Below are 12,340 nucleotides of genomic sequence, written 5' to 3' on the forward strand. Positions count from 1 at the left end.
TAAATTAGTGCCTTGATTTTGTACATACTGTGTATATACATCAGTTTGCATGTAGGCAGGAGTCCAATGGGGTCCATTCCTGGTCTACTTGTAAGCTCAGCCCAACGTACAGGGATTCCTGTCACTGAACAGTGCTTAAGCCTTGTTTAAAAGCTAACGCGATTCCCAGGCATAAAACCTCATTAATCTTGAGCTGAAGTTGATTAAATCTGCTGCTGCAGCCAGAAACCCTGCAGAGAACTTAGTAGTTGTGTCAAAAGAAAACATGTTAGCCCAAAAGTTTAAACTTGAAGGGTTCACCTTACAAGAAGACTCAGAATATTCAAATACCGAGCTACAGATTCAACCAGCTGTCACTACCACTCTGAGAGCAGCGAGAAACACTGCTACAACCTCATCTGTGCACGTTGAGGCTGTCAAGTCCTTATCTCCAGCAGGCCCTAGCAGGTCTGTTGCTATTTGGGGTACCGATTCTGCCACTTCCTCTTTAAATCCAAAAATGTTTCCATCACAGATTTTCTTCGTCCCCTCCCTTCTCTAACGAACAGGCATCCGAACAGCTTTGTTAATTCGGTGTTCCTCGTACCCTTCCAGAATGAGGGCATTCAGTTTCCAGAACCCCTATGCTCGGATATCAGGAAACAGATTTCAGTGCCCCTTATGAGAATGTTGGCTGAGGAAAAACCGCATACAGCTGCTAGAAAAGCAGGAAATAGAGTTAGTGAAGCTAATCACACTGCTCGCCATTCCTATGCAGCACAGTTCAGGTTATATCGCCAAGAGGAGGTGGGAATCGTACATACGCTCAGTTTTTGATAGGGAGGGTTAAGGTATCTGTGGGGAGGGATGTGGGGGGAGGGGAAGGGGCTTCCTGGTGCTCCTCATAGCCCCATAGCAACCAGTTCCCCTCTGTGCCCCTAATAGTGAGATGAAGGAAGCTGGCAGTTCAGGGCTGTGGGGATTTCAGGCACCAGCTAGAAGGAATATTGGCGGGAGGCAGAGAGGGAGCCTTGCAGTGCCTACCCCACATGGGTATCCTGAGCCGGAGCAAGGGGCTCTGTACCCCCTTGCCTTCAGGAGCCAAGGGATTTATTGAGCCCCTTCTCACAGGTGAGCAAGGGGCTTGTGGAGAGGGGTTCCAAACCCATCTGGGGCTTGTATCACTTAGCTCTGTTCCACTGCTCACGCTCCCAAATGATCGTCCTGTCACTTACATGCGCCCTTCCTGAGACTGAGCAGCATGTGAACTACACACACACAACACCATGGGCGTGCCAAATTTCAGGTCTGAAGAGGCAGCTGTTTTCACTGTAGGGAGAGTTTTTCTCAAGTTTAAAAAAAAAAAAAATCCTGTGGTATAGACAGTAAAACAGCAAAAGTAGCAAATTCCTGGAAAGTATTAAGTATATGGGGGGAAAAGGGCATGATGGAAACAGTTTGAGTACTTCTCTGGCCCCTGTCACCATAACATTTGTGCACCTCCCGATCTTTAATGTGTTTAACTTCACAACCCCCTGGTGAGGCAGGGCAGGGCTATTATCCCATTGTATAGATGGGAAACTGAGGCACGGAGCAACTAAGTGACTTGCCCAAGGTCCTGCAGGAAATCTGTGGCAGAGCAGGGACTGGAACCCTACTCTCAAGTCCCAAGCTAGAATTGTAACCACGGGACCATCCTTCCTCTCACCCATCATTGACCTGGCCTTGCATTATCTCCAGATGGCCTTTGTAGGGGATGTGGCGGCTACAGCTACTGCTTTGTGTGTGGGTGCCATTGAGCTGACCTTGTACTGTCACCTGATTACCATCCACATTTATTTTGTCCTATGATGAACTAATTGAAGGTGGACCAGTGTCTCTGCAGCACCAGATGCAGTCAATAGGTTTGTGGTCTTGACACATTTGAATATTCAGATGTGCTGATAAAGCTCTTTTGGGGTCACTTGGTGCACATGAGCTCAAGTTCCTCATACGGAGGCCATTTTCAGATGTCAGTGATATCGGTTCGCCAAGTGCATGAGCTTTCAGTCTAGTGACTTAATCCACTTTTTTATAAAGAGAATTGCAAAGATACAGTGTTACAATCAAATCCTCGATTCCTTCCAAAGGACATGACAAAATGCCATCTTAACTAGCCCAGCTTTGCCAACACCTCCCAGGCCTGTACCTGTCCTGGGGAGACCCTTTTGGACTTTGTTATTCAACAGCATTTCCCGAGACTTTATCGGACATTCGGGTCCCTTTTGTCTGCTTTGAATACAGTGGTATATTCAGGAGGCAGCTGTGTTGGTCCTTTATTATATAGTCTCTGCATGGCATAACAAATAAAGCCACACTGTCACAACTAGGAGGAGGTCTGGCACTGACAGAACATCTGTGTTGATAATGGTCATGGTTGCAGGGCTGGGTGCCCCTCTCTCCCTTTTCTCAGCTGAGTGCACACACTCAAGTGTCAGGCTTCTTGCTTTTACTTCTCCTGGGGTGAGAATTCTCCCATTCTTAGACCAAGCCCTGGGATACAGCCCCCTGGGCATCCACCAATAACCTACAGGTCTGACTGAGTTCAGACACCTGCAGTTCTTCCTTCAGGAGTCTGACCAGTTGTATACAGAGACCAGACAGCCTTCTTAAAAACCCAAGTAGTGTTTAACGGTAGAAACAAAGTATTCAGGGAGGATTTTAAAACTGTCTACACACACACGTCCCCTGTCTCAAGGCTTGCAGTCCCCAGGTAGTACTGCAGGCAAACCTACCTTCTTCAGACAGCCCTGATTGAGTAGCTCTTTATCTGGTTTCCCCTGAAAAACTGTCCCCACTTCTGAGGGTCCCTTTTAAACCCTGCATAGTTCTTTTGTGTTCCTGGCCTTTGACCCTTCTGTAGGCTGAACGGGAATCAAGCCGGAGTCGTTGGAGGTTATAGCTGTGCCACTGTCCTTTAGTAGCCCTCAAGTGTTTGCTGGAGTGTAGCTTAACTTGAACTCTTTTTTCCTTCCTGCTTATTTTTGCTGACAGCCACCTGTAGAGTTGCACCAATATAGTCATACAGTTAGCATGCGCTATTCATATATTATTATCAGTCACATCAGCTCTCCCAGTCTTATTGCAAGTCTTAGTGTTTGGTGTTTTCTCTTAAAGTCCCAGCCGCCAAAGTCATTTGATTAGGAGAGAATCTCAGCTTTCATTTTAGAAGTTAATTTATATCTTTAATGGTTGCAGAGAAGCTGGTAAACCTGACCTAAGGACTCAAAACCCAGCAGGCAGATAAAAAGAACCCTCTATTTATTAGCTTAAAAATCATAAGATTATTTTTAAAAAGAATCACATGCTTTTTGAACATTTGGGGCTGGTGCTGCAGAAATATTGCTGTATGCTACTACTGTATTACTAACTGCAAATATGTCCAAATCCCCCAATGGCCAAGTGCTTTGCTTTTCATCTGGGTAGGTCTTTGTTGGAAGAGGGCATAGTCAATCTGTTACTGTTATGTTCACAGCATAAACAGAGACAAGTTAGATTAAAAACGTATTCTTGCTGGAAGGCTGCAGTGTAGCACAATATTTTCCTTAGATTTCAGAACAGTAACACCTAAGAACCCAAAGCCAGAGCAACAAAGTGGGGCGCTCCTGAAAACAGACACAACTCACCTCCACTGTACTGTGAACTGTCTGCAGACTCACTGCTGCTGATCCCAGATTGTGCGCTTCCCTGTGGAGACCCCCAGCCTGGCAGCAGGACCAAGAAAACCCCCAGAAATTTCAAGTGACAGCTTACTTTTAAATTTACCATACAATACTGTTATAATCACTTTGCCATAGATCCCTAAGGAGAAGTTCCCATGTCCTCAATAAATGGTACTAGTCTAGGGCGCTCCCGCTATGTGGCACATGAGCCATTCCTACAGCTACCTCCATTTCTTTCAGATGAGGCCTCATCTCCCCTTTACTGGCACCCATGATGGCTGTTTGAATAGGCCTCTATCCCTGAACAGGGATCCCACTTCACTCTTGCAGCCTGTCTGCTGCTCAGCATAGAGCCCCTCTGTGTCCCTGCTCTGCTGGGAGAAGCTGCTGCTTCCCTTGGTGCTGCCTGATGTAGAAATGGGTTTGGCAACAGGGGAGGCAACACAAGGGAAAGGGTGGCTGGGGGATAGGGTGTAGATGGTGTCAGGGAGCAGAGCATGACTAGCTTCAAGCTGGACTACCTTTAGCTTCCATCCAGCAGCACCATACAGTAGAACCTCAGGGTTACAAACACCAGAGTTACAAACTGACCAGTCAACCACACACCTAATTTCGAACTGGAAGTACACAATCAGGAAGCAGCAACTGGGGGGGAGGGGGGCGGGGAAGCAAATCCAGTACTGTATTAAATGTAAACTACTATAAAAAGGGAAAGGAGCATTTTTTTTTCTGCATAGTAAAGTTTCAAAGCTGTATTAAGTCAATGTTCAGTTGTAAACTTTTCAAAGAACAACCATAATGTTTTGTTCAGAGTTACGAACGTTTGAGTTATCAGCAACCTCCATTCCTGAGGTGTTTGGAACACTGAGGTTCTATCATCTTTTCACCACAAACCCTGCTGTCTGCAAGAGTGCCCCTTGTTCATCACGTCCAAACCTTGGCAATGAGCCAGGTTGCACTAGCCAGTTCCCAAAGGGTGAAAGGAATAAGCCTGGACTGATACTCAGACCTTTACCTTACCAGGTTTTCTTTCTGTGTAGGGCTCGAAGCGAATACTACGATCTCATGAAATTGTGCTACCACCAAGCGGACATGTGGAAACCGAACTTGCACTAACTTTTTCACTACAGGTAACATAGTAACAAAGTCCAAAGTGAATGTGCTCATCTGATTTTTGCATTAAACCAAGTTCTGATGTACTTGTTTTAACAAGTCTTAATGTAAATGTTCCTCTGAAATAATTATAGACAGTTCTGGCAATGGCACCCGTAGTCAGTGCTTATAAGCTAAAAAACCATTTGGGTTGAAATTTTCCATGTGATGGAGTTTCTGCCTCAGGCTGAATATTTTACTACATTTCAGCAAAAATGGTCCAGCCACTGCCAAGAGCAAGACTGGAGAAAATTAGGTTGTCTTGCCAATGTTAAATTCTTAAAGCTGTTTTGAGAAGCTCTAGCACCTCCATGCTTTGGAGCAAGGATTTTAAACTTGACAGGGCTAGCATTGGAGTGAGAGGTACATTTTTCTGTTCCCGTGGAAATCGGTTGGATATGGGCAAGTTATAAGCTTCTGAAAATGGTAGTTTCCATATGCTTAGTGAGTTTAAGGCTGGCATCTAAAATCTCTGACACTTGTCTATATTGAGCATGCACCAACCCCTAGAATGCACAGAGAACATCCTGCTCAGCAGCAGCAGCGTTCCCTCCAGCAGAAATGCAGAATGTCCTGTGTTGGGGTATATGACATTATTCCCCCCCTGCATGCAGTCTGTTACCTAGCTTGGATCTCATGCATCCAGTAGTGCTGCAGGGCTGAAAAACTTTCCCTTCAATTGCTGCTCCTGGTTGCTGGGGCTGTTGCGGGCCCAGGCACTGGGCCCAGCAGGAAGGCTTTTTCCTGTGCTTACTTTGCTCTCCTTCTAGCCAGGGCCGGCTCCAGGCATCAGCTTAACAAGCAGGTGCTTGGGGCGGCCAAGGGAGAGGGGCGGCACCTGCAGCAATTCGGGGGTGGCAGGTCCCTCACTCCCTCTAGGAGCAAAGGACCTGCCGCTGAACTGCCGCCGCCAATCGTGGCTTTTTTTTTTTTTTGCTTGGGGTGGCAGAAATGCTGGAGCTGGCCCTGCTTCTAGCATCCAGGCAATGTGGAGGGAGAAGGAGGAAGTGGCCCAGTATGGATGCAGGCAGGGGGGTTGGGGGCAAACAGGGCAGGCCTGGGGGTGACAGGGAGCAGCGTTAGGAGCCAGGCAGTCTATGGGGGATGAATAGAATGAAGAAAGCTGTATAATTGGAGCAGCTGCCTCAGGCTGGCCTGCCCTTTCCTCTCCTCCATCTCCAAAATCCTCCAGCACTCTTCTCCGCAGATGCTCCTGGAGTGGCCTTGGATTTCCTGCTCTTTTTTCCAGGCTCCCCCATCACCACCTTCTGCTAGGTCTGAGGGATGGGCTACTTTCTCTGCTCACTCTCTTCCTACTCCTCTGGGGTACCCTTGTGAGAGAATAAGTGACTGCTCCTCAATGACAAGGAATGCTACACATGGGGAGCAGCCTCCTGGCTGGGAGCTGGCAGGAGGCCATGCAGTCTAGTCCAGCTCTTCCACTGACTGCTGTTAATTCTAGGCACTCAATAGCCCTTACCACAAACCAGGCCTCCTACCTTAGACTAGCAGCAAAGAGTCCTGTGGCACCTTATAGACTAACAGACGTATTGGAGCATGAGCTTTCGTGGGTGAATATCCACTTCGTTGTATTCACCCACGAAAGCTCATGCTCCAATACGTCTGTTAGTCTATAAGGTGCCACTCTTTGCTGCTTTTACAGATCCAGACTACACGGCTACCCCTCTGATACTTGGTACCTTAGACTAGTGTCATCCCCCACGTTTTACAGAAGGGGGTAACTGGGAGGCTGCATAAAATCCCTTCTGCTAGAGTCAGGAGTGGAACCTGCTTTAAAACTGCTTTAGAACAGGAGGAAAACAAGAACCACAGGTGCACATAAAGAGTTCTCTGATTGTTAGTCACTTGGCAACTTCGGATTCTGCAAATGCTGTGCTTGCTTTTTAAAAATAAAGCTCTTATCTTTTTCCCTTTGATGGGAAACGTTAACTTGGCCACCTTTCCAGAGCTGGTCCAGAGGATGGCAACTTATTACTGTTAGTCATTTGTTCAAGTTGCAGAGGTCTGTTTGATGGTTCTAAAGTTCCAACCTACTGATGACCCATGCTGATATCAATAGGATGCCACATGATGGATCTTCCTTTTTCCAGTTTTGCTTTTTAAAAACCTAGGAAATTACTTACACACAAACACGCTACATTAAAAGAACATTCAGGTTGCAAATTCAAACTCTCAAAATTTAGGATATGCCTGAATTCAGGGGGACTGGCTTAGGGTTGCACAGGCCCATCTGTGAATATACATTTTTAGTCTCCAATTACATGATCACATACTGTTTTTCTGCATCACCCCTGCCTCAATCAGTGCACAGGATGGATGGTGCTCTCAGGATGAATCAGGCCTGTGTAACGAAGGAGGCTGTTGTCTATAGGGCCTCTGCCTCGGTTGTTGCAGAAGTTTGAAGGTGTGTGGTGAATGAGGCAGGGGGAGGAGAGCTTGGTTAGCGCAGTTGAATGCTGCTCTGGAAAATTGGATTCTATCCTTGCCTCTGTCACAGAGTTGCTGGGCAAGTTGTTTAAGATGTGTTCTCTAATTGTGTTCCTCATTTTCTTGGTGCCTGACTTGAGCTTTGTGGTCTAATTTGCAGAAGTGCTTTGAAGTGCAGAGCTGTGCTTTGAATGTATGAAGTGATGTATAATGCTAAGTACTCTGAAAAATCAGGTCCTAGGCATCTCAAATCAGGGACCTAAAATTTGTGGATTCTCTTGACCTTAGTTTCTTGATGCCTCAGTTCCCCGTCTGTAAAATGAAGATAATAGCACTGCTCATTTCACAAAGGTATTTTGAAAATAAATTCATTATAGTATCTGAGTGTTTCACATACATTAGTGATGATCACCATAGAAAAGCCCGCAAGGCAATTAATAATTGTATTTTCAGAGTAGGGTTTGAATAGTGTGGCCCAGGGCTAATTTACTGCATACATTGAACAACAAGGAAAAAACCTTGTGTGGCCACTCATTCTGTTAGCAGAGTCCATCCTGTGCACTGAATGTGGCACAGTAGAAAAATTATGTGATCATGTATTTAAATACTGTATCATAATGCATATGCCCAGGCAGATCAAATGCTTGACTTTGCAACCTGGCTGTTCTTGTAACATAGTTCTTTTGTGTGTACTGTATTCTTATGTGAGAAGGTGCTTTTCCATGTGTACAGACTCCATTTTAAATAAGTTTATTACTTAATAATAAAACCGGATCTTGCGTACTGATTGAAACACTCAAACTCCCGGGGCCCAGCCTTTCCAGAACACGTGAACCACAAGGAGTTTTGCTGGGTATCCTGCCACCACTGGGTCTCAGTGTGTCAGACACTTCAGAAAGGAAATTCCCATAGATGATACTTGGCCCTGAAGTGAAGGCCAAGAGTTCTCAGCAGGAACAGCTGTGTAGTTACTAAAAACAAAACCCAAACGTTGGAAGCCCAGGGTATTAATCCTGACAGCACCTCAGTCACACTGCCTGGCCTTGCTGGTGATGACAGGACACAACTCTGTCACCCTGAAGAACAAGCCAGACTCTGCCAGGCCTGTCAGCACCTGTGAGGTGCAGGATTGGCTCTTGAGAGAGAACCATTGGGTGGTCAGTAGGGCTGTCAAGCGATTAAAAAAATTAATCACAGTTAAACAATAGTAGAATGCCATTTATTTAAATATTTTTGGATGTTTTCTACATTTTCGAATATATTGATTTCAATTACAACACAGAATACAAAGTTGACAGTGCTCACTTTATATTATTATTTTTGATTACAAATATTTGCACTGTAAAAAAACAAAATAAAATAGTATTTTTCAGTTCACCTGATACAAGTACTGTAGTGCGATGTCTTTATCATGAAAGTACAACTTAGAAATGTAGAATTATGTAGGAAAAAAACTGCATTCAAAAATAAAACAATGTAAAACTTTAGAGCCTACAAGTCCACTCAGCCCTACTTCTTGGTCAGCCAATTGCTCAGACAAACAAGTTTGTTTACATTTGCAGGAGTTAATGCTGCCCGCTTCTTGTTTACGATGTCACCTGAAAGTGAGAACAGGCATTCTCATGGCACTTTTGTAGCCAGCATTGCAAGATATTTACATGCCAGATGCGCTAAATATTCATATCCCCCTTCATGCTTCAACTGCCATTCCAGAGAACATGCGTCCATACTGATGACGGGTTCTGCTTGATAACAATCCAAAGTAGTGCCGCCCGACACATGTTCATTTTCATCATCTGAGTCAGATGCCACCAGTAGAAGGCTGATTTTCTTTTTTGATGGTTCTGTAGTTTCCGCATCTCAGTGTTGCTCTTAAGACTTCTGAAAGCATGCTGTGCACTTCGTCCCTTTCAGATTTTGGACAGCACTTCAGATTCTTAAACCTTGGGTCGAGTGCTGTAGCTATCTTTAGAAATCTCACATTGGTACCTTCTTTGCGTTTTGTCAGATCTGCAGTGAAAGTGTTTGTAAAATGAACAACAGGTGCTGGGTCATCATCCGAGACTGCTATAACAGGAAATATATGGCAGGATGCGGATAGAACAGAGCAGGAGGCATACAATTCTCCTTCAAGGAGTTCAGTCACAAATGTAATTAACACATTTTTTTTTAACAAGCATCATCAGCATGGAAACATGTCCTCTGGAATGGTGGCCAAAGCATGAAGGGGCATATGAATGTTTAGCATATCTGGCAAGTAAATACCTTGCAACGCTGGCTAAAAAAATGCAATGCGAATGCCTGTTTTCACTTTCAGTTGACATTGTAAATAAGTGGGCAGCATTATCTCCTGTAAATGTAAACAAACTTGTTTGTCTTAGTGTTTGGCTGAACAAGAGGTAGGACTGAGTGGACTTGTAGGCTCTAAAGCAGGGGTGGGCAAACTACAGCCTGCGGGCCACATCTGGCCTGCCAGCCGATTTTATCCAGCCCTCAAGCTCCTGCTTGGGAGCGGGATCTGGGGCTTGCCCCACTCCCGCGCTCCAGCTGGGGAGCGGGGTTGCGGGACGCTCCACGTGGCTACCAGAAGCAGTGGCATGTCCTCCTTCTGGTTCCTACGCGTAGGGGCAGCCAGGGGTCTCTGCATGCTGCACCCACCCCAAGCGCCACCCCCGCAGCTCCCATTGGCCAGGAACTGTGGCCAATGGGAGCTGCAGGGGTGGTGCTACAGACAGGGCAGCACACAGAGCCGCCTGGCCGTGCCTCTGCATAAGAGCTGGAGGGGGGACATGCTGTTGCTTCTGGGAGCTGCTTGAGATAAGCACCGCATGGAACCTGCAACCCTGACCCCCTTCTGGGCCCCAACCCCCAGCCCTGATCCCCTTCCTGTCTGCAGAACCCCTCAATCCCAGCCTGGAGCAAGCTCTTGCACCCAAAACCCCTGCCCCACCCCAGAGCCCACACCTACAGCTGGAACCCTCATGCCCCAACCCCCTGCTCCACCCTTTGAACTCTGGTCCCAGCCTGGAGCACCCTCCTAAATCCCAAACCCATCATCCCCATCCCAGACCCAACACCTCCAGCCAGAACCCTCATCCCCCCCTGCATCCCAACCCCCAGCCCTGAGCCCCCTCCTGCACCTTTAACTCCTCATTTCTGGCCCCACTCCAGAGCCCACACCCCCAGCCAGAGCCATCATCTCCTCCTGCACTCCAACCCCAATTTCATGAGTGTTCATGGCCCACCATAAAATTTCCATACCTAGATGTGGCCCTCAGGTCAAAAAGTTTGCCCCCTCCTGCTCTAAAGTTTTCATTGTTTTGGTTTTGAGTGCAGTTATGTAACAAAAAAATCTACATTGGTAAGTTGCACTTCCATGGTAAAGAGATTGCACTACACTACTTGTATGTGGTGAACTGAAAAATACTATTTCTTTTGTTTATCATTTTTACAGTGCAAATATTTGTAATAAAAATATAAAGTGAGCAGTGTACTCTTTGTATTCTGTGTTGTAATTAAAATCAATATATTTGAAAATGTAGAAAAACATCCAAAAATACTTAATACATTTCAATTGGTATTCTATTCAACAGTGCAACTGAAACTGTGATTAATCTTTTTGAGTTAATCGTGAGAGTTAACTGTGAATAATCAACAGCCCTAGTGGTTACACAGATCTCTGCACTCTTGCAAATAGCTGTCAGCAAGACAGCACGCAGGGATTCAGTTTGTCTACTGAGAAATAACCATGAGGACATTGTGCACATAAAACGCCAGCCATTCAGGAAGTTGCTTACATGAGAAATAAACGTACAGTTGAAGATCAGGCCTCCCTGTGCTGTGATTGGCTGGGCCAGTTCCTTTCCTGTATAATGTATATAGGTCAATTGAGGTTTACACAAACAGATTTCCCTTACCAGCCACCCAAACAAGCTCATGTTCTGTTAGAGACCCATTGAAAGCACTTCTGCAGAGCTGTTTTTGTAAGCTGAGTAATTATTTTGCGTTCTTCAGTGTTGTGAGGGCAGAATGAACAGAGTGGTGAAAAGAGAATGTTTGGCTGTAAAAACTTTTCAGTCAGAAGTACCTAAAGCTTGGTCTTCCTTGGAACCAGTGCAGAGTTGTCAGCTGCTGCTGCTACTCCTAGAACAAAAGATTAGGTGAACTGTAAACATCTTTAAAAGCACTGGGACTGGGCAAGGTATTTAACCTTAACAAGCACAAGTGTGTGTCAGCTGTAAATGGGGTAGCTGGGAGCTAGTGACAAGGAGTGTAACATTTTTTCAAATTGTATTCTAACTTCAGTATCCTCACTTCTTGAAAAGAGAAGGCAACAAGCTTCAGATCATGCTGCAAAGGAGGAAGCGATACAAAAACCGAACGATTCTGGGCTACAAGACTTTAGCAGTGGGCTCCATCAACATGGCTGAGGTAGATGTTCATCAGCACAACTCAAAGCGTTCGGATGGAGTCAGCATATGCCCTTTATCCTCAGTTTAAATCCAAGGCTACCATTCTTTTCTGAGAAAAGTACCTAGATGGCTTTCATATGTGTCTCACTTTTCAAGTGTACCAAGGTTTATAGGGCAAGAGTGTTAATGGAAATAATATAAAGTAATAAATGCTGTGTATTTTCTATAAAATATAAGCAGGAGAAGCAAGGGCTGGCTTATTTCTCTTAGCATTTTTAAGGTTCGGGCTCAGTTCCAAGTACTTTGCCCAAATATGCTATTGTTCCCCTTGTCTTTAAAACACACTTTGGCATGAGAGTTTAAGCACTTCTAATAAATATTCTGAAAAAATAATGCACAAGAACAGTCAACCAAAGATGCAGTAAATTTAATTCAGTTGAGCTAACATCTGTCTGTTTCTTGAATTCTTGAACATAAATAACACATTTTATCTTACTCCATCCAAATACATTAAGGTTGCAAAGTCCAGCATTTCAAAGGTAGGAAATGCTGAAATCAAAGTAGCCTATGCAATCTTAATTCTGTCCTTTTCTGCATGTGCGTGATGATAGTTCACCTTGATTGTATAATTTCCACCATTTTCAGGCA

At 45.2% G+C, this 12,340-nt stretch overlaps 1 protein-coding gene across 17 annotated transcripts in view; it reads left to right on the plus strand.

The window, feature by feature from the left end:
- The window catches only part of LOC101932594 (metastasis-associated protein MTA1), a 384,146-nt gene that overhangs the window by 70,322 nt on the left and 301,484 nt on the right, over positions 1-12,340 (plus strand). For 16 of the 17 annotated variants that reach the window (XR_010590039.1, XR_010590040.1, XR_010590038.1 and 13 more), the window contains exons 3-4: positions 4,721-4,810; positions 11,586-11,711. Coding sequence is in view for 14 of the 17 variants with exons in the window: in XM_065555722.1 (XP_065411794.1) it covers positions 4,721-4,810; positions 11,586-11,711 (216 nt within the window). In the remaining 3 variants the exon portion in view is untranslated. The remainder of the gene's footprint in view (positions 1-4,720; positions 4,811-11,585; positions 11,712-12,340) is intronic. The other variant, XM_065555712.1, reaches the window with a different exon arrangement.

This window comes from Chrysemys picta, chromosome 8, assembly GCF_011386835.1.
Source record: "Chrysemys picta bellii isolate R12L10 chromosome 8, ASM1138683v2, whole genome shotgun sequence".
Taxonomy (NCBI): domain Eukaryota; kingdom Metazoa; phylum Chordata; order Testudines; family Emydidae; genus Chrysemys; species Chrysemys picta.